The sequence below is a fragment of the Lontra canadensis genome, unplaced genomic scaffold (assembly GCF_010015895.1).
Source record: "Lontra canadensis isolate GAN:19392208 unplaced genomic scaffold, GSC_riverotter_1.0 scaffold115, whole genome shotgun sequence".
Taxonomy (NCBI): Eukaryota; Metazoa; Chordata; class Mammalia; order Carnivora; family Mustelidae; genus Lontra; species Lontra canadensis.
This window is the reverse complement of record NW_022631109.1, coordinates 3,886,768-3,909,474: the sequence shown is the minus strand read 5'-3', so window position 1 is coordinate 3,909,474 and position 22,707 is coordinate 3,886,768. Positions and strand designations below refer to the sequence as shown.

Below are 22,707 nucleotides of genomic sequence, written 5' to 3'. Positions count from 1 at the left end.
GAGCAAGTGTGGGGTTTCTGATTAGAAATAAAGCATATCTATTGCACTATATAACACTGTATTTGTTTTTAACTTCAAAAATCAAAGCAACTATAAGAGATCATCCTGTATTTGTTTTATTTTTAACCAAGAAAAAGGTCTTGAAAATTACCTACCTCTTCTGCATATGATTTTCCAATTCCATCAGTACTACCTGTGACAACTGGGAAAAGAAAAAAACAGTTTAGGTTAAGAACTACAACGAAGAACCAATCATAGGACCCACCAGTTATACACCAGAGGACCTGTGTAATACTTCAATGTAAAAGATGAAGGAACACTAGTGATTCAAATTTAAGACGGAATACCCACCATAGGGGATAAAATTTAAAGGGCTACAATACCAAGTCTTGACAAGGTTGTGGAGGAACTGGAACTTTCATACATTGCTGGTAGCACGGTAAATTTGACATAATCACTTTGAAAAAAAGCTATTTGGCATTAGGTCCAGAACTAAACACGTGTCTACCCTGTGACCAAGCAATTTCCAAGAAGTATGAACGGATCATGTCTACCAAAAGAATGTCCATGGTAGCTTTATTTATGCATAATAGGTAAACAGGCCCAAACATTGATCTACAGGAGAATAAGTAAACGGAGGTATATTCATATAATGGAATACTATATAGCAATAAAAAAGAACTACTGATATATTCAAAACATGGACTAGTCTCCCAGACATTATGCCAAGTGAAAAAAGCCTGACATAAAAGCATGCAAGCTGTTATGATTCCATTTACGAAGGCCAAAAAAAAAAAAAAAAGTGAAACTAATCTACAATGACGGAAATCAGAATATTGATTACCTCTGGGTGAGGGGGTAGATGACAAGATGACAAGGAAGGGACATTAAGGGATCTCTGGGGTAGAGGATGTATATTCTTTATCTTGATTTGGGTATAAAAGTGTGAAAGAATTCACTTTAAAAATGCATATTTATGTATGTATCTGTTATACTTGAATAAACTTAATTTTTCAAAATTATGGGCAATAAAAAGAAATTGACTATGATTTATTCTATAGGAAAGTATATTTATCTTACAAGCTCAAAAACCTTTTTCCTTTTTTTAAAGATTTTATTTACTGAGAGAGAGAGAGAAAGTAAGAAGAGCACAGAGGGAGAGGGAGAAGCAGACATGCCACTGAGCAGAGAGCCTGATGTGGGGCTCCATCCCAGGACCCTGGGATCAGGACACAAGCCAAAGGCATATGCTTAACCAACTTAGCCACCCAGGTGCCCCTCAAAAACCTTATGTAGCAGAAACATTTGAAAATTATAATGGGTCAGACTTCATTATGGCACCTTATCTCTGAAATACTGGAATGACGCTTGTTACAAATTCAGAGCACAGTTATCGTTATCCCCTCCAAATTGTTAGGGATGTGCCTCAAACTTCTCTGAGATTTTCCAAGCCATTTACAAACTATGGAAAACAAGTTATGGAGTAAAGTAGGATTTTCTTGTATTTGTACTAAAAACACTTTTTTCCAAATTACACAAGGGCAAACGTATCAAAAAATAAAAACAGTATAACAAACCCCCATGTACCCATGACCCAGTTCAAAGACTATCAACTTAATTTTAAATAATGTTGCTTCAACTATATACCCCCACCCACTTCCTCCCACCTCAGATTAAGTAAATCACTAACATCATATGACTTCATAAGAACTTCATTATATGTTATTTAAAATAGCCACAATACCATTATCACATTCCTAAACTGTAAATAAGTCCTAATTAAATTATCTAATCTCAAATCAAACATCAATTATCTAATCAGTATGTAAATTCCCCCAAGTGTTTCAGAAAACTTCTAATAATTTGGTCAAATCAGGATTAAATAACTTCCATACTTAAAATTGGTTAATGTCTATTTTTAAGACTATAGGTCTATCTATCCATCTACCTTTCTGTATCTATTTATTCAATCTCCATCTCTCTCTCCTCTGCTTCTACTCCCTCTCCCTCCCCTTCCTCCCCAGACCCCCAACTTCCCTACTAGTTGTTGAAGATATTGGATCCTATTACTTTCCCAGCATGGCATTTACTGATTACATTCCCCTGATGTCATATAACATGTTCTTCTGTCCCCTAGTGGTTACCTATCAATGCTTGATCAAATTCAAGTTTGATTTTTTTTGGTAAGAATACTTCACAAGCAATAACACATATTTACATCAGGAGGCACATGTCTGGTTATCTGTCTTTGTTGTTTTATTAGCAGCCACTGTTAACCACTGAGATACAGAATTTCACTAGATGTTGCAGAACAGTGATATTTGTGCTTTTAGGGTTTGCGGGGGCGGGAGAGAGTGCTCTGTCAATACTCAATGTGTACATTATTATAATAATGTAACTCAATTCTAACACTAGCCTTAGGACATGGGCCCCAGCAAAACTGTCCATATGCCAGGCATCAGTTGCAAATTCAGAGGTCCTGACAGGCATCTACGCTGACTGACTGCAAAACTCAGGGTTCCCACAACTCCTCGGGTTTAGCAATTCACTAAACAAGTCACAGGACTCAGGACTTAAAAATTTGTGATTACAGTTTTTCAATAAAGAATACAAATCAGGACCAACCAAGTGAACAGCCACAAGGGGCAAGGTCTAGGAAGGTCCTAAATGCAGAGCTTCTGTGCCCTCTCTGAATCAGGGCACTTCACCCTCACAGAACACCAGTATGTTCACCAACTAGGAAGCCACATCAAGCTTCAATGTCCAGCATTTTTAATGGGCTCCATTACAGAGGCATGGTTGACTGTATCACTGACCTCAACCTCCAATCCCCCCTTCCCTCCCAGAGATTGAAAGATTGAGCTGATGTCACATGGCTCAGACCTCCAATCTTCTAATCACACGGTTGGTTTTTACGGCATGACCAGCCCCCATCTTGAAGCTATCCAGGATCCCACTATGAGTCATCTCAAAGCATCTGAATAATAAAGACAATCCTGTCACTCAGAAATTCCAAGGATTTAGATTCTCCCCACCAAGAACCAGGGATGAAGGCCAGTCAAATTCCTTATCATACAACAATTATTATGGCTAGATAAATATATTACTCACTAGTGAATCAAATAATATAGTATAATTACATTTCCTTTCTTGGTCAACATTTTTATTTTCCTATAGTCAAATTGCCTTTTCTTCCATTTGCAAAGGTTTCTTTTTAAATCTCCCATTCCCTAACAGCCTCTCAGTACAATTTTCCACAGAGTCAATCCCATGAATTTTTTTTCCTTTTTTTTCCCCCCATAGAGATTACTTCCCCGGTTCCCTCCAGCTTTTATCCTGTTTCTCCCTGAAATGGCTACTGTGCTGCACAGCTGTTGTTCTAGAACATAACCATGGGAATTCCTTTGGCCTCCCTCTTCTGTTGAATCTCTTATTCTACTCCCTCATTAGGGATCACATCCACCAGTAGCTTCCCAAGGACAGATGCACGAAGACACAGTTTTGTAAGCAGTTTTTTAAAATAAACTTTTTATTTTAGAATAGTTTTTTAGACTTAACCAAAAAATGTGAATATAATACAGGGGGATCTCTATATTTCAAGTCGGGTTTTCCTATTACTAACTTATTTGTCACAATTCATGAACAAATATTGGTACATTATAGTAGTCCCCTCTTTCCCATGGGGGATATATTCTAAGACCGCTCGTGATGCTTGAAACTATGGATAGCACCACACCTTATATACACTATGATTTTTCCTAGACATACAAACCTATGATAAAGTTCAATTTATGTTAGGCATTGTAAGAGATTAACAATGTTAATAATAAAATAGAACAATTCTAATGTACTATAATAAAAGTTATGTGAATATGGTCTCTCTCACAAAACCTTATTGTACTATATTCAGCCTTCTTGGGATGATGTGGAATAAAACGTCCACACAATGAAATGAACTGAGGTGAATGATGTAGGCATCATGATGTACTGTTAGGCTACTAGTGACCTTCCTACAAGATGTCAGAAGGAGGATCATCTGCTTCTGGACCACAGTTGACTGCAGCTAAATGAAACTACAGAGAGCACAACCTCAGATAAAAGAGGGTACTACTGTATTTTCAACAAAAGTCTTTATCTTTTTCAGATTTTCTTGTTACTGAATGTCCTTCTGTTCTAGGATAACATCCAGAATATCCTATTAAATTCATGTGATAGCTTAAGAGAAACTTTTTTTTGATAGTTTAAGAGATACTTTTTTGATTGTGTATACCTTTTTTTTTTTTTTAGGAAGTCTATATGCTAACGTCATACATAATAGTTTAACTAGGTTAAAAATCTAAGCAGGAAATAATTTTTAACAACAAAAAAAAATTGAAGACAACTCTCTACTGTCTTCCAGCACCAGTACTGTTCAAAAAGTGTTTCACCATTCTGAGTTCAGACCATTTATAAGTGACCTGCTTTTTTGTCACCAGAGCTTTTAGGATTATCATTCAATCTTTAACAATCTGTCACAATAATATACTTTTCAGTGGTTTTCTTCTATTCATTGGTGCTAGGCACTGACAGGCCTTAAAATCCATTATCTTTGATTCTGGCAGTTTCCTTATATTGATTCTTTGACAACTTCTTCCCCATACTTTTTTAATTCTTATCAATCAGAATTTAGATATAACAGTTTCTCTATTAATCATATTTTTCCTTTTGTTCTACTTTCCTGGAAGTTTCTTCAACTTTATCTTCCAAACTTTCTATTGACTTTTAAATTTTAGGTTGTCAAATTTTTAAGTTTGAAGAGCTCTCCTTTATTCTGATTGCTCTTGCCCTTTATTTTTTTTTTTAAGGAGTATCTTGTTCTTATTATAGACCTATTATCTTCTCTTATCTCTGAGGATATTAACTAGACTTTATTTATATACAGTTGACCCTTGAACAATAGGGGCTTGAACTGCATGGGTCCACCTATACACAGATTTTTATAAATACAGTACAGTACTGTAAATGTATTTTGTTTTCCTTATGATTTTCTAAATAACCTTTTCTTTTCTCTAGCAGAGTATAAGAATACAGGCAGCTAATCCATAAAATATAAAATATATGTTATCAACTGTTGGTATCGGTAGGGTTTCCAATCAGCAATAGCCATTTGTAGTTAAGTTTCTGGGGAGCCAAAATGCAGGCTTTCCACTGCACAGGGTCCCTAATCCCCACGTTGTTCAAGGGTCAACTGTATTAACATTTTCTTCTCCTTACATTCTCTTTCCTCTATATTCCTTTTGACTGATTTGGTCTGTCTCATCTTGGAGGCATCAATATGGCAACTAGTGTGCATACATGGGGTGACTGCACTGTGACCCTCACTCTAGGGTAACCAGTGAGCAAACCAGCTTTTTTATTAGAGATTCCACAAAATTCAGTATCTTTTCTCTGAGACCCTTCAGTATCTCTTAAGAAGCATTTCCCCATTTCAATCCTTTGGCTGCTGGGTAGGTGAGCAGCTGTTAGTCTACAGACTTTTTCCTTAACCCTGCTCTCAGTCAGGTGTCTCACCTCTGCCTTCTTCCATGCCCAATTTCCCTGAGTCTCCCGCACATCTGGCTCCGTGGCCTTCCCCACTCCTGTCTATTGAAGTACCTGACACTTCCAATTGTGCTTTTCTGAGATCCAAAAGCAAAGCTGTGTGCTTCCCAAAGGTGGACAGTCTGTGAGCACTCTGGTGTCTGCTCTCTGAAGTAAGGGACCACTCTTCCACCTACATTTGCTGTTACTGGGGAATGAGGGATTTCAGAAGTCCCCTAGTCTCATCAAACTGGAGCTTCCTGTTTCTCATTGTTCTAATTTTAGAGAGGATTTCCAAAATATAAGAGGCTAGAAATACAGTTATTTGATCATTTTAAAACTGGGAAGTTCCCCAAGTTTCCTCTGAAACATATTATACTAAAGTAGACTAACTTTAGTTGAGAATGAGATACTAAACACACTACTCAAAAAAAAAAACAAACTGATTTTATACTCCCAGCAAGAATGCTTCTTCCTATCATCTCCTGCTATCAACTATCAAATCTAAATCAAATGAACAGTTTTTAGAAACTATTATGTGCACAAGTTTGGAGACTACAATGACATATGACATCCATTCTGGATATCAGGTGTTCTATAAATCACCCATCCTCTGGTTAGGACTTTAAATATTAAGTAAACGATCTGACTTTTAAACAGATATAAATGTTAAAAATTTAGCCTGATCTTTTTAGATAGATAAAAATATCATTTTTCGAGGCTCCTGGGTGGCTCAGCTGAGCACCCAGCTCTTGATTTCAGCTCAGGTCACAATCTCAGGGTCCTGGGATCAAGCCCTGGGTAGGGTTCTACACTCAATGGGGTGTCTGTTTCTTCCCCTCACCCTCTGCCCCTCCCCCCTGCATGTGCTCTCGTGCACTCTTTCTCTCTAAAATGAGTAAGTCTTTTAAAAATATATCATTTTCCTGTATTCTAAGTCTCAAAATCAAATCCAGCATTGCATAGTTATATATGAGCCAAATATCACCTCACAAGTACATTTTTTTCCCTAAGAAAACAGAAAAGTATAAAAATTATTTTTATGGACACAAAGAAATAAAAAATAAAACTGGAAACTCAGAGGCTCCCTTAGTCATCTCTGTAAGCACCACTGTAGTTCTACAATAATCAGTCACCTACACAATGACCACGCAATGGGGGATCAACTATCCCTTCTCCATCAAAGGAAGTGACAAAGTGTTTAGTTCTCTATGTAGGTAGGTAAGTGTTTGCAATAACGTAAAAACATGACCAAGTCATCAGTCAAACTTCAGTCAATCATAAAAGTTTCATTTGATGTAAAAAAAGAATTTTAATTTATTTATTTAAGACATAGACAATGGAGACAAGGATTGTCCTGCTGCTTTTGCTTTACAAGATCCATTCTCTGCTTTAAAGCCACATATATTCCTAAAGTGGTAGCAGATATAGTAGCTGGTAGTTGGATAGAAAAATCTCCTAATCAAGTTCATTAATTTTTTATTTTCATAAAACAATAGTGTGATTCTCTCTATTAAGATGATACCATATTGTCTGGGGAGTCAACTACCATTATTAATTTTAGGAAGCTAATCAAAGCATACCATATCTTAAATCAAAAGTCTTTTAATGTTACTTCTGGGACATTGGGAAAAGACATGAAATAGATTACTATTTTTTATCCTTCCTACTGTTGATATTTTTTACCCATGTGCGTATTCTGCCTTTCTAACAAAGAAGTCCTTTCCTACCACGAATAGAAAGATGGTACAAACTGAGCCAGCAGACTCTTTTATCTATTCCACTTTCCCAAAAATCAGTGTAGCACTGCTTAACCCCCTGTTTCTCAAGGTCACTTAACATTTTCTTAAAACAGAGTTCTTAAAAATAAAATTTAATAGAAAACTTACTTAACTACTATTTACTGAATTATTTGATTATTGTAAAAGGTCACTAGTTTTAATTACCATTAAATAGAATATTAGTGTAAAATATGTATGTATATACGTAACCATTAAAATTTTTAAAATTCGGGACGCCTGGGTGGCTTAGTCTGTTAAGCGTCTGCCCCCAGCTCAGGTCATGATCCTAGGGTCCTAAGATCGAGTCCTGCATCAGGCTCCTTGCTCAGCGGAGAGCCTGTTTCTCCCTCTGCCTCTGCCTGCCACTCTGCCTGCTTGTGCTCTCTCTCTCACAAATAAATAAATGAAAACTTAAAGGGAAAAAAGTTTTAAATTTTTGAAATTCGTCAATGCAGTACCTAAGATCATCTTTTGCTCTGGGAAATACTTGCTCTAACTCTGAAATGCCTACCACCTTGCAATGGGAACCAATGAAGCAAAGACCAGCAGCTCCCACATCATTCATATTAGAAGTACTGCTTGTTTTTCTGTTGGTTTCTTAAAATGAAAAAATTAAGCAGTCAGCCAAAATGAAATAAGGTGCCAAGTACTGAAATACCCCCGGGGACTCCTCCTTCTCATGTTATATGCACATCTGGGCCAGAGCCCAGTTGGCAACTGTCTTCCCTTCCTTCTTTCCAGCAACTGTGGCCTGGAATATAGACTCTATTTCCCAAACTCCTCAGCAGCCAGGTGTGGCTGGTATTCGATTCTGGAAATAAGATCCAAGCAATAATGTGAGCCCCTCAAATTACAGTGAATGGCTGCTCACAGTCAGGAAGCTGACTCAGCAGGGAGAGGCCCCTTTTTGACCTTCATCTAGCCAATTCAAACATGATGGCAGGAAGTCTGGCGGTCTTGAACCACAAGTAACCTTGAGGGTAAAAGCCACAGGCTAAAGTGAAGGTGAATACTCATAGGAATCAAGATTCCTGAGGACTCCATGGAATTACCATGTTTTTTTAATTAATCGTTTCCTTTTTACTGCTTAGCACAGAGAATCAAACATATTCTAGTTTTCTTTAAACTGGGTGAAAAGTAAACTTCTCTCTCGTTAAAGTCATGACTATAGGCCCAGAAAAGCAAGAGTAAGCTGTCAATAAAGTCAGTTATTAAAACAAAATATTTACAATTCACATGATTACAAGAATATTTGCTCAAGGTACCTCATTCATATCATCCAGTTAATTCTCATAATAGCTATCACCCCAACCTAAGCTATCATCCCAACATACACAGACTTGTCCAATGAACCTTTCAGTCCTTTCTCACTTAGTTCATGCTCTACATAGTTAAGAATTATCTTCCTCAAACACCATTTTTATGATCTCATTCTTCTGTCAAGAAGTGACAGTGTTTCTCTATTGCCAATTACATAAAACCTGAAACACAAATCCATTCACTACTCCGAGTTGCCACCACCCGGGGCTACCATCATTCATCTCCCACAATAACTACTCCAACAGCCTACTAAATCATTCGCCTGCTCCCACACCTATTCCTCTCCAACTCACTACAGCTGAAGTGATCCCTCCAAAGGGCAAATCTGACATCACTTCCCTGCCTAAAACCAGTCAATGGCTTCCCACTACCCTTATTCTTCATGAGGTCTTCCATGAGCTTATCTTACACCCATCACTTTCCTCCTACCACTCACTTCCCCGGACATGCTGAAATTTTTCCCAGTTCCTACAAGGTAACAAGTTCTCTCTTTACAAAAGTTTTGTTCTAGTCCCAGTTTCACTCCAACCAGTGTCTCTGTCCCATCCTTGAGGTCTTCACTTGAACATCTTTTCTCCCATTAAGGCTTCCTTGAGCTCTGACATACAGAATCTCCTAGCTCTCTGCCCCCACATTACTCCATACTCCCCCTCCCTTCATGACATTAATCACAAAGGTTTATATAAGGGTCTGCCTGGGTCACCACAGTCTAACTGCTAGCACAGTGCCTTGCAAAAAGTAGATGATTAATGAGTGGATGAATGAATGAGTAAATGAATGAAAAAAGATTATGAATGGAAAACTAGCCTCTTAGGATACTACCCACTATTTTGTCAACTTTTTTTTTTCCCTAGTAATAATGTCCAGTCACCTACTATACAGAACCCCATATATCCTTCAGCCTCTCTCAACATCAAGTAGTGATCTAAAATGAAATTTAAGAAATTTAACAGAGAGAAGTTTAACTTTATGATGAATCTGCAGAGACACATTTTCTGTAGATGAATCTGAGTCTATCTTTGAAAAGAGATTGTTTTCAGTGTTAGAAAGCTACTTCATTCATAATGTGCCAGGGTGGCTATGAAGTGAACAAATCCAAAGCAGAATTAAGGGGAAGGGGAGATGAACCATTCTGGTTTAGGAAAGCATGGCAAATTACCAATGTAGTGACAGTTCATTGTTCTTGTCATTAAGATTTGCTTCCTCCATTAACACTGAGTATTCTCAGATTTCATTTTGCTATGGAGTAAGCAGGTAAAGCAGGTAAGTAAGGTAGTTTTCAACAATACACAGAAAGAAGCTACAGGTACCACCCCTATCCCTACTGGCTCTGAGTGTAGGTAAGATGGCCAGGGGCAGAACTGAGCTAGAGGAAGTGAATAAAGGGAGGGGGAAAAGGGAAGTTTAAAAAAAAAAAAAAAAGGCCTCTGTCTTCATGTATAAATATAACAGCAGAACCCGAATTTGCAGCCTTTGTGAAGATGAAAACTGACAACTATAAAGAATATCCCAACTTGGCATCCAGAAGTGTCTAGCTTGTTACAGATTATATAAAATACTGGCAACTGACCAGCGCTCAGCTTCCAGATTTTATACAGTCAACAAAAATACTTTAGTTTGTGTAGGTTAAAAATATTCTACTCTTTTTGTCCTCAACTTGCTAAGAACAGATATTTTTAGTAAGCACCCAATCAACCTTATCAAAATCAAACATCAAAAATAGACTAGAGAAACACTGGAAGCAAATATGCTATTTTTAGTTCTTCTGACTCTTCCCTGCCACTACCCACCAAATTCTGACTGCAGAGCCCATGCATAAGAGCTTAGTTATTCTAGGCAGGTTCCTTCTTCTGACCCTTTTTTTTTCCCTCCCTGAACACCTGAATGCAGAAAACACTCGATTGATTAAAGATTAATACTGCCGCAAACCATGACAGCTGCCTTTCCTCTGAGTGCTTTTGGGGGATGGGGAGAATAGAAAATGACAGAGAGCTTGCATCAGTATTCCTCCTGGGGATCTATTACATGAAAAAAAAATTGCTATTTCAATTCCCTTTTGTTGCTAAAAATAGCAGCCGCAATTGATTCAAGCAAACAGGGAAGCGGCTTAGCAGTGCTGAATTTAGAAACCACTGAAGTCCCAAAGAGCAAATGCTAACGTAGTCTTAACACATGCCAGCTCATATTTAACAAAGAACAAAGAGAAGCATGCAGGCTGCAAGTTAATAAAACAGCAGCAACTTCCTGCATTTTTATCCGAGAGAGGCAGTGAAAGGGATACAAAATAAGACAACTATCACTTATTCTCCTAATCATATTTTGATAAAAAGTAATTTTACAGGGAAAAAAAATCAGATTATGCATAAACCCAGACAGTGTGGGCACTTCCCACAACCCCATGGTTTGGAAAAATACACGCCTTTTTTCAAGCACGGTACATTACTAGAGAGAAAGAAAACGCCCAGCTTCCAAATGTGCTGTCCCAACAGCGAGGTCCCTTTTCCCACTCAAGTTTGCCCATGAGGTTTCCCCACCCAGCGGGCCCTCTCTCACCTCCCCCTTCCTCTTCTCTTGACCCAACCAGACACTGCAGACAGGTACAGTTTATCACTTCAAAAACTAACCGAAAGAAAAACCAAAACACCATTCAAAGCGCCTAGGTTCAGGACAGAGGATGAGGAAGAACTGTAAGCAGCATCCGCTTGAGGCAGCCAATCCTGGGGACGGGTCTTCTGGGCAAGGCCTTTCATCTTCTGCTGGCACCACACCCCAAAAATACCTTCTGCCCGACTTTGTCCCTTTGCTTGGTTAACTGAAAACCTTTCCAGCTAATGATTCATTTCAGCGACTGCCACATCCTCTGTAAAAATTCAAACCCTAGTATAAGAATTGAAAGGCTATCAAGCCTTGAGCCTTGGTGATTTGGTGGATTCAGACTGCTTTGTGGTCTCCTTTGGGGATAGCCAAAATGAAGAGTGATTGTGGAATGCGTGTAGGAATTCTGACCGGGAACAAAGGAGTTACTACTCTGCATCACAAACCTAGGAAAACGCCACAGTAGTGTAGAGGCCAAGAGCAGCCTACCCCAAAATGTGCCACTCTGGCTTACTGATTATTTTGAAAGAAGTTACCTAAGTCCAAGGGCACTCAGACCCTCCTCTGTCCCTCTGAGAGCAGGAAATAAATCTCTCACATGAAAGGTACCCTCCCTATGCTAAGAAATAAAAAGACATCCTTATCACCAGAGATAGGAACTTTAGAAAGGTTCCTTTCTAAAGACAGGAACCAAGAAAGCTGTAGAAACAAACCTGTTACTTTTTAACTATCTCAGCCCAAATTCTGCTTAGAATTCCTTACTCCTCAAAGCTCCCAAACATGTTTTCTTCATCCCATCAATTCCTCAAAAATGTACTGTATCTTGCCCAAAAAGTATAAAAACTGTCTGCCTTGGTCTTTTCTTTGGGTCTCAATTTCAATATTGGGCCTCCAGGTGCACATAATAAAATGTTGGGTTTTTTTCCCTCCTGTTAACCTGGCTCATGTAAATGTAATTGTTAGCTCAGCTGGAAGACCTTGAAGGGTAGAAGAAAAATTTTTCCTTCCCTACAGTGCAAGGACTTTGGGCTTTTGCTATTTTGGTACAAAAATCAGTATGTGAAGTGGTTAAGAATATGGGTGGAGGGGCACCTGTGTGGCTCAGTGGGTTAAAGCCTCTGCTTTCAGCTCAGGTCATGATCCCAGGGTCCTGGGATGGAGCCCCGCATTGGGCTCTCTGGTCAACAGGGAGTGTGCTTCCCTTCCTCTCTCTCTGTGCCTAACTCTCTGCCTCTTTGTGATCTCTGTCGAATAAATAAATAAAAATCTTAAAAAAAAAAAAAAAAAAGAAAAGAAAAAAGAAAATATGGGTGCAAAAATCAGACCAGCAAAGTTCAAGCCTAGGTTCAAATTCCAACTCTGCCATCTATCAGAGGCTGGTTAACCACTAGTATCTTGATTTATCTGCAAAGTGAAGACAATACTGTGCATCCCACAGTCATTGTAAAAATTCCATAAGATAATTTTAATAACAATATTCAGCATTCAGGATTACTTGAGAATTAAACGGGACAATGTATATGATACAATGTACTTAGCACACAACTTGACAAGTAGTAAATTCCCAATAAATGTTAGCAATAGACAACACTAGAAAGTGACAGGGGTATAGAAAGAAAAATGAAAGAGCTACTAAGGTTAGATATGATATCAAAAGTACAAACAACAAAAGAAAAAATAGGCAAGTTGGAGTTCATCAAAACTAAAACTTCTTGCAAGTGCCCAGCTGGCTCAGTCAGTGGAGCATGCGACTCGATCTCGGGGTCATGAGTTTGAGCCCCACATTGCGGGTACAGATTACCTAAAAATAAAATCCTAAAAACAAAAAAGGAAAAACCTGAACCTTCTTGAACATCAAGAGACTGAAAAGACAAACCAAAGAATAGCAGAAAATATTTGTAAATCATAGTTTTAATAAGAGTCCAGATTCAGAATATATAAAAGACTCCTAATAACTCAACAATAAAAAGACAACTCAATATTAAAATAGGCAAAGGACTTCCAGAGATATTTATCCAGAGAAAGTAAACAAATGGCCAAAAAGCACAGGAAAAAATGTTCAGTATCATTAGAGAAATGCAAACCAAAAGTACAATGACAAACTAGTTTGGCCACAATTTTTTAAAAAAGAAAATGGAAAATAACAAGTGTTGGTAAGGATGTGGAGAGAACGGAGCCCTAGTACACTGTTGGTAGGAATGTAAAATGGTGCAGTTGCTGATGTAAACAGTTCAGCCATTCTTCACAAGGATAAACACAGAATTACGATGTGATGCATTAATTCTATTCCTACCTATATACTCAAAAGAACAGAAAACAAATATTCAAACAGAAAATTGTCCATGAATGTTTGTTAGCAGGACTATTCACAACAGCCAGATGGTGGAAATGACCAAATGCCTATCAACTGATGAATGGATAAACAAAAATGTGGTCTATCCATACAGTGGAATATTACTCGACCATGAAAAGGAATGAAGTACTGACACGTTTCAAAATACAGATGAACCATCGGTATGAACATTATGCTAACTGAAAGATGCCACATACAAAGATCACAAGCTGTATGATTCCATTTATACAACATCCAGAATAGGAAAATCCACAGAGAAAGAAAGATTAGTGATTGCCAAGAGCTGGGGAGAAAGGGATGAGGAGTGACTGCTTCAATGGGTATGCTGTTTCCTTCGGATGTGATAAGAATGTGCTGGAACTGGACAGAAGTGATGGTTGCACAACACTGTGAAGCTACTAAATCTCACTGAATTGTACACTTTAAAATGGTTTATGGTTCATTTTATGTTATGAGAATTTTACCTCAATTAAAAAAAAAGATCTCTTTCAAAAGTTAGTAAAGATTAGCTTTTTACCAAGGGCTAGAGCAAAAAAGGAAAAGAAATTGCTATTTATCTTGCTGCATCATCCATTGAATTTTGCTGCATTATCCCTTGAATTTAGGAAGCAAAAATCCAATCAATACATCATTCGATTTACACAACAGAATACAGAGGAACCTAAGTTTGGACTGCCCCTATGGGCAGAACGGTCCCTTTTCATCTATCTAATATTGAGAACTTATTTTGTGCCAAACACAGGATGGCAAGCACTTTACAGATGCTTAACTGTCTTAACTGTCCTGACACTCTATTAGGCACAATTAGTAGCTGCCCCAGAGGGTCCCAGAAAATGAAAGATTATAGCAACTAGATTTACAAATAAAGAAACCATCTCAAGAGAGGTTAAGTGACTTGCTAATGGTCATATCAACCTAAATGTCAGAACATTAATCCTCTACACAACAGAACATGAGCTACAAACTTGGAACAACCTACAATACTCACATTAGCAATAATGCATGTTGCATACACAAATATTCAAGTCCCTTCCTCATTAGTCCCATAATGCAGAATCCAACTTTTTCACTATTCCTTAACCAGCCTCCTAGCCCAAGGCAGTCTGTCCGGTGTTTCCCAAATATAACATATTAGGGAATCGGCTCCACTGTGTGCCCAACTCAATCCTTATATTAAAAGTGGCATTTCTTTTCACTCCCACTGCCATCAGCCACCTTGCAATCAGCAAGCTAAAGAATGTGTACAAGTTCATAATAACTGGAAGCAAAGAAACAGAACCATTCCTGACTTTTTGTCTGGCTCTTAATCCTAATGATTAATTAGATCATGAAACATAGTAAGGAAAAAGAGTTGGCGGTATAGTTATGAGATTCTTATCTCCAATGTTCTATAATCCTGGCTTTTTCCTTTTTGAAGAATGAATTTATTTATTTATTTATTTATTTATGAGAGAAAGTGTGTGTATGAAAGAGAAAGAGAGCACGAGTGGGTAAGAGCAAAGGGAGAGGAACAAGCAGATTCCATGCTGAAGCACAGAGCCCAAGGCGGCGCCTGATCCCATGACCCATGAGATCATGTCATGAAACTAAACCAAGATCCAGATGCTTAACCGACTGAGCCACTAGGTGCCCTGTGGCTTTTTTTTTTTTTTAAATGTAGACGGAGTAGTTAACATTCAAATGATAACGGTCCCATCTATGTAACTGTTTTATGTTCAACATAAATTATCACATTTCCTTTACTTCTATGTAAGATATCTATATCTCATAAATGCCTACAGGCTTGAATTCACTTAAACAAGTCCAAATTGGAACAGTCCTGTAGCTCAAAATAAGAAATATGAGCTTTTGGGTTCCTCGGTGGCTCAGTCAGTTGAGCCTCCATCTCTTGGTTTCAGCTCAAATCATGATCTCAGGGTTTTGGGATCAAAACCCAGGTTGTGTTCAATGGCTCAGTGTGGAGTCTGTTTGAGATCCTCTATCCCTCTCCCTCTGCCCCTCCTGCTCATTCTCTCTCTCTCTCTCTTTCATTAATATAAATAAAATCTTCTTTAAAAAAGAAATAGCAGTTTTTGACATATCTTACGGTTGTACACATTTAACTGGCAGAGTAATAACTAAATCAAACATTTCCTTAACTTATAAACATTAGGCAAACACACTAGTTAGTCCACAGTGCTTACTACATGAGTTTCCTTAAAATATACAATTCAGACCTGATAAAATTGAGAGTTGTAAGGAGATCTACTTGGTAATTCCAATAATTAACTTCTACTGAATGGCCCAAATTTATGTACACCAAGGTAGATAAATATCCGGACAGAGTCTAGTATAAATTATGTGGCTTGTTCCAACTTAACTCATCCAGTTTAAGCTTTTAACAATATTCTTCAGCTAAGTGGGTAAAATCCTCCAAAACAAAGAGACCTTGGATTTCTGTCACTCTGAGAAGTAAATCCCTCCCTCTGCACTAAGACACCAATCTGCTTTTAAACCACTAGGTTTATCACAATAACACTACAATAAAGTCATAGTTTGAGCCAGAGTCTCCTAGTGAACAATTTCTTCCTCAAGGAATAGAGAGTTCCCTGAAAACTCAAATGTTAATGCTTTAGTCAAAGAGACCTCACCATATCCCTAGGTACTTTTTACCTAGGAGAAAGCAACTTCATCTGCTGTCCTGCCTGACTCATGTCTGATCGAGAACTTTAAAAATCCTCCCCAAAAGATAGTCTGATAAACAATTTATGATATATACCTTGAAGACTGAGATAAATAATGTATCAACAACAAAAAACTTTTAAAGAGGGTTAAAATTAATTTATTTATTAATTTTAGTGAGCTCTTTGCTCAATGTGGGGCTTTAACTCACAATTTCAAGATCAAAAGTCACATGCTCTACCAACTGAGCCAGCCAGGCTCCCCTCAACAACAAATTTGAGGTAGGAAATGAAGAAATCTAATCTATTCTAAGTTTTTTTTTCCCCTCATCCCTAAAGAGCCAAAACCAAGGAAGCACAATTCCCGCCTGTCAGACAACATCTGGCTGGATCCTCATTCTACTTTTTAGGAAAACCCAACACTGCCAATGCAATTATGCTAAGCAACACAACAACTATCACACTTTTCAAAATGAACACTCAACGAGATAGATTTCCAACAGAATCTTTTAAAGGAGCTTCATGTAATCCAACACTATTTTTCTGAGTTCCAGATTGTATTCTACAAAAAATAGCTGTGAGTTGACCGGCATTTGGGGAAACCCATGATCTAGTCCTGGCTCTGCTAAGTGTCCCTGGCCCAGTAATTAACATTTTTGAATTTAAATTCAATTAATTAACATATAACGCATTACTGATTTCAGAGGTAGAAGTCAGTGATTCATCAGTCTTAGATAACACCCAGCGCTCATTACATCACATGCCCTCCTTAACGTCCATTACCCATCTACCCCATCCCTTAAACCCCCTCTCCTCCAGCAATACTGTTTCCTATGATTAAGAGTCTCTTATGGTTTGTCTCCCTCTCTGATTTCATCTTATTTTTTCCCTCTCTTCCTCTATGATCCTGTTTTATTTCTTACATTCCATATATGAGTGACATGATGCGATAATTGTCTTTCTCTGATTAACTTATTTTGCTTAGCATAATAACCTCTAGTTCCATCTATGTCATTGCAATGGCAAGATTTCGTTTTTTGATGGCTGAGGAGTATTCCACTGTGTGTGTGTGTGTGTGTATACACACATGTATTTATATATCACTTCTTCTTTATCCATTCATCTGATGATGAACATCTGGGTTCTTTCCATAGTTTGGTTATTGTGGACACTGCTGCTAGACACACTGGGGTGCAGGTGGATCACTACATTTCTTCTTTGGGGTAAATCCCCAGCAGTGCAATTATGGGGTTGTAGCGTAGCTCTATTTGTAACTTTCTGAGGAACCTCCATGTTGTTTTCCTGAGTGGCTGCATCAGCCTGCATCCCCATTGTAAGAGGGTTCCCCTTTCTCCGTATCTTCACTAACATCTATCGTTTCCTGACTGGTTAATTTTAGCCATTCTGACTGGTATGAGGCGGTATCCCATTGTGATTTTGATTTGTATTTTCCTAATAACAAATGATATTGAGAATTTTTTCATGTGTCTTTTGGCTATTTGTTGGTTTTCTCTGGAGAAATGTCTGTTCATATCTTCTGCCCATTTCTTGACTGGATTATTTGGTTTTGGTGTGTTGAGTTTGATAAGTTCTTTATAGATTTTGGATACCAGCCCTTTATCTGATAAGACATTTTCAAATATCTCCCATTCTGTGGCTTGCCTTTTAATTTTGCTGACTGTTTCCTTTGCTGTGTAGGAGCTTTTTATCTGGATGAAGCCCCAATAGTTCATTTTTGCCTTTGTATCCCTTGCCTTTGGAGACGTGTCTAGCAAGAAACTGCTGCAGCAGAGGTCAAGGAGGTTGCTGCCTGTGCTCTACTCTAGGATTTTGATGGATTCCAGTCTCACATTGAAGTCTTTCATCCGTTTTGAGTCTATTTTTGTGTGTGGAGTAAGGAAGTGGTCCAGTTTCATTCTTCTGCACGTGGCTGTCCAATTTTTCCAACACCATTTGTTGAAGACACTGTCCTTTTTCCATTGGATATTCTTTCCTGCTTTGTTGAAGATTAGTTGACCATAGAGTTGAGGATCCATTTCTGGGTTCTCTATTGTGTTCCATTGATCTATGTGTCTGCTTTTGTGCCAGTACCATACTGTCTTGATGATTACAGCTTTGTAATAGAGCTTGAAGTCCGGAATTGTGATGCCACCAGCTTTGGTTTTCTTTTTCAACATTCCTTTGGCTATTTGTGACCTTTTCTGGTTCTGTACAAATTTTAGGTTTATTTGTTCAGCTTTGTGAAAAAAGTTGATGGATTTGGATAGAGATTGGATTGAATGTGTAGATTGCTCTAGGTAGCATAGGCATTTTCACAATATTTGTTCTTCCAATCCATGAGCATGGAACGTTTTCCATTTCTTTGTGTCTTCCTCAAGTTTGTTTCGTGTTCTATAGTTTTCGAGTACAGATCCCTTTGCCTCTTTGGTTAGGTTTATTCCTACGTATCTTATGGTATTAGGTGCAATTATAAATGGGATTGACTCCTTAATTTCTCTTTCTTCTGTCTCATTTATTTTATATCCTGCCACTTTGCTGAATTCCTGTAAGAGTTCTAGCAATTTTGGGGTGGATTCTTTTAGGTTTTCCACATAGACTAGCATGTCATCTGTGAAGAGTGAGAGTTTGACTTCTTCTTTGTTAATTCAGATGTCTTTTGTTTCTTTTTGTTGTCCAGTTGCTGAGGTTAGGACTTCTAGTACTATGCTGAACAACAGCGGTGAGAGTGGACATCCCTGCTGTGTTCCTGATCTTAGGAGAAAAGCTCAGTTTTTCCCCATTGGGATTGATATTCATTGATATTCACTGTGGGCTTTTTGCAGATGGCCTTAATGATATTGATGTACCCTCTATCCCTACCCTGGGAAGTTTTAGTCAAGAAAGGATGCTGTACTCTGTCCAATGTTTTTTCTACAACTATTGAGAGGATCATATGGTTCTTGTCCTTACTTTTATTTATGTAGTGTATCACATTGATTGATTTGCAGATGTTGAATCACCTTGCAGCCCAGGAATATATCCCACTTGGTCGTGGTGAATAATCCTTTTAATGTACTGTTGGAACCTATTGACTAGTATCTTGGTGAGAATTTTTGCATCCATGTTCATCAGGGATATTAGTCTGTAATTCTCCCTTTTGGTGGGGTCTTTATCTGGTCTGGGGATCAAGGTAATGTTGGCCTCATAGAAAGAGTTTGGAAGTTTACCTTCCATTCTGATTTCTGAAACAGTTTCAGAGGAATAAGTATTAATTTTTCTTTAAATGTTTGGTAGAATTCCCCTGGGAAGCCATCTCTGGGCTCTTGTTTGTTGCCAGATTTTTGATTACTGCTTCCATTTCCTTGCTGGTTATGGGTCTGTTCAGGTTTTCTATTTCTTCCTGTTTCAGTTTTGGTAGTTTACATGTCTCTAGGAATGCACCCATTTCTTCCAGATTGCTTAATTTCTTGGCATATAGTTGCTTATAATATGTTCTTATAATTGTTTGGATTTCTTTGATGTTGGTTGTGATCTCTCCTTTTCCATTCATGATCTTGTCAATCTTATTAATTCTTTCAAAGAACCAACCCCCTGTTTGGTTGATCTGTTCTACTGTTCTTTAGGTTTGTAGTTCACTAATTTCTGACCTAATCTTTAGTAATTCTCTTCTCCTGCTGGATGCAGGCTTTACTGGCTATTCTATCTCCATCTGCTTTAGGTGTAAGGTTAGGCTGTGTATTTGAGACTTTTCTTATTTCTTGAGAAAGGCTTGTACTGCTATATGCTCCCCTTACCCCCCGCCGCCATCCCGGACTGCCTTTGCTGCATCCTAAAGGTTTTGAAAGTTGTGTTTTCATTTTCATTTTTTTTTATGAGCTTTTAAATTTTTTCTTTAATTTCCCAGTTGATTCATTCTTTAGTAGGGTGCTCTTTAGCCTCCATGTATTTGAGTTCTTTCCAAATTTCCTCTTATGATTGAGTTCCAGTTTCAAAGCATTGTGGTCTGAAAATATGCAGGGAATGACCCCAATCTTTTGGTACCAGTTGAGCCCTGATTTGTGACCTAGTATGTGATCTATTCTGAAGAATGTTCCATGTGCGCACAAGAAAATGTGTATTCTGTTGTTTTAGGATGGAATGCTCTGAATATATCCGTGAAGTCCATCTGGTCCAGTGTGTCATTCAAAGTTTTTGTTTCCTTGTTGATCTTCTGCTTAGATGATCTGTCCATTGCTGGGAGTGGGGTGTTAAAAGTCTCCTACTATAATTGTATTATTTTCTTTTTTTTTTTTAAGAATTTTTTTTTAAGGTTTTATTTATTCATTTAACAGAAAGGGAGAGTACAAGCAGGGAGACCAGCAGGCAGAGTGGGAGGGAGAAGCAAGCTCTCTGTTGAGCCAGAAGCCAGATATGGGACTCGATCCAAGGACCCCGGGATCATGACCTGAGCCGAAGGCAGCCGCTTAATGAACTGAGCCACCCAGGCATCCCTAATTGTATTATTTTCGATGTTTCTTTAATTTTATTATTAGTTGGTTTATATAATTGGCTGCTCCCATGTTAGGGGCAAAAATATTTATAATTATTAGATCTTCTTGTTGGATGGACCATTTAATTATAATATAGTGTCCTTCCTCATCTCTTATTACAGTCTTTGGTTTAAAATCTAATTTGTCTGCTACAAGGATTGCCCCCTATCCTGCCCAGCTTTCTTTTGATGTCCATTAGCATAATAAATTGTTTTCCAACCCCTCACTTTAAATCTTTGGGTCTAAAATGAGTCTCTTGCAGATAGCATATCAACGAGTCTTGCTTTTTTATCCAATCTGATACCCTGTGTCTTGTGACTGGGGCATTTAGTCCATTTACATTTAAAGTAATTATTGAAAGATATGAATTTAGTGCCATTGTATTACCTGTAAAGTGACTGTTACTGTATATTGTCTCTGTTCCTTTCTGGTCTATGTTACTTTCAGGCTCTCTCTTTTTCAAATGCAAATGATTTAACAGAGTTTCATTACTGGAACCAGACTGACTTAAAGAGTAAGATCTCTGGAAGCCCTAAGTTAAAAGTTGTCTTGTTTACTGATCTACTCCTCTACCTTGCAGGTATCCTGGAAGGATAACATTATCTCTTATTTAATGTTTTGAAAACACCTTCAATTCCTCATAAGATTAAGACAGTGCTAAATTTATAAATTCAGTGTTCTACTGGATTCTATCAGATGTAAAATATTCCATGTTTTTCTTAATTGGTCGTTGATCCTTAAGATACAAGAGCATCTGAAGCAATTCTTTAAATGTCACACACCTTTCTTTCCATGCCATCTGCTGGTCCTTACTAACTTCATGCTCCACTGCCTCTCCTTTTCAGTTTTTCAGAATGAACATGACCTTTAAGATGCTGATACATTGCGGCAATGTTTGCAATAGTAAAATTGAGACCATTTAATGCTAAAGAACCACTAAATAAATTATAATATATAATTAAAGAATACATATAGTGAATATACACAATGTATATATAGTTTATATATAGTGAATATGGTATATAATTATGGCATATATAGTAATATAGAATATACTCATATCTATATTATATATAGGATATCAATACAATGGAAACACAATGCATCTATCAAAAATTATAGCACCAAAGAATAGTTATTGGCAGTAAAAGGTATCTATATTATTCAATGAGGACAAATTAGAGCAAAATTGTGTAGAGCAAAACTGACCATATTTGTTTTAACAATATTTCTCCTGAAGACCCTTAGTTGGAATTTGTTTCACTTTTTTTTCCCAAAAGATTTTATTAAAATTCTAGTTAGTTAATATATAGTGTAGTATTAATTGCAGGGGTAGAATTTAGTGATTCACCACTTGCATATAACACCCATTGCTCATTACAACAAGTGCCCTCCTTAATGCTCATCACCTATTTACCCTCATCCCCCCATCCCCTTAGCTGGACTTTCTAATGACCACTATCTAATGATGAGCCAAAAGAAGTTTACCAATGATCTTGCTTATAAATAAGCCAATTCCCAGGTGTATCAGAAGTAGCAAGTCCAGTTACCATCTTTTATATAAAAAAAGATTTACGTACACACAAGCATGTATGTTTGTGTGTACACTGGAGAAGGTCTAAAAAATCTAAAAGGTCATACATAGACCAAGGAGTTGATGGGAATTACCTCACAAGACTGTTAAGTACTTTCTCTTTTATTTACTTAGCAGCATTTCCTATTTTTTTAAATAATAACTAAAGGCATTTCTTGGATAATGTTTTTTTAAAGTATAAAATTATATTCTGCAAATGCTAACTTAAGCAGAATTACACTGTGGAAGCCCCTATATGGTTATTGCCATAGTGAGATGGTCTGTTTAATTAACATTTAAAGCCTAGGACAGAAAAGCACTTAATAAACTCAGGCTTTCCAGAAATGAAACCAATAAA

General features: G+C 37.6%; 1 protein-coding gene across 1 annotated transcript in view; it reads right to left on the bottom strand.

Annotated features, from left to right (window-relative positions):
- HSD17B12 (hydroxysteroid 17-beta dehydrogenase 12) overlaps window positions 1-22,707 on the bottom strand; it is a 158,283-nt gene that overhangs the window by 102,377 nt on the left and 33,199 nt on the right. Inside the window, exon 2 of the mRNA XM_032840718.1 lies at window positions 156-202. Coding sequence (XP_032696609.1) covers window positions 156-202 — 47 coding nt within the window. The remainder of the gene's footprint in view (window positions 1-155; window positions 203-22,707) is intronic.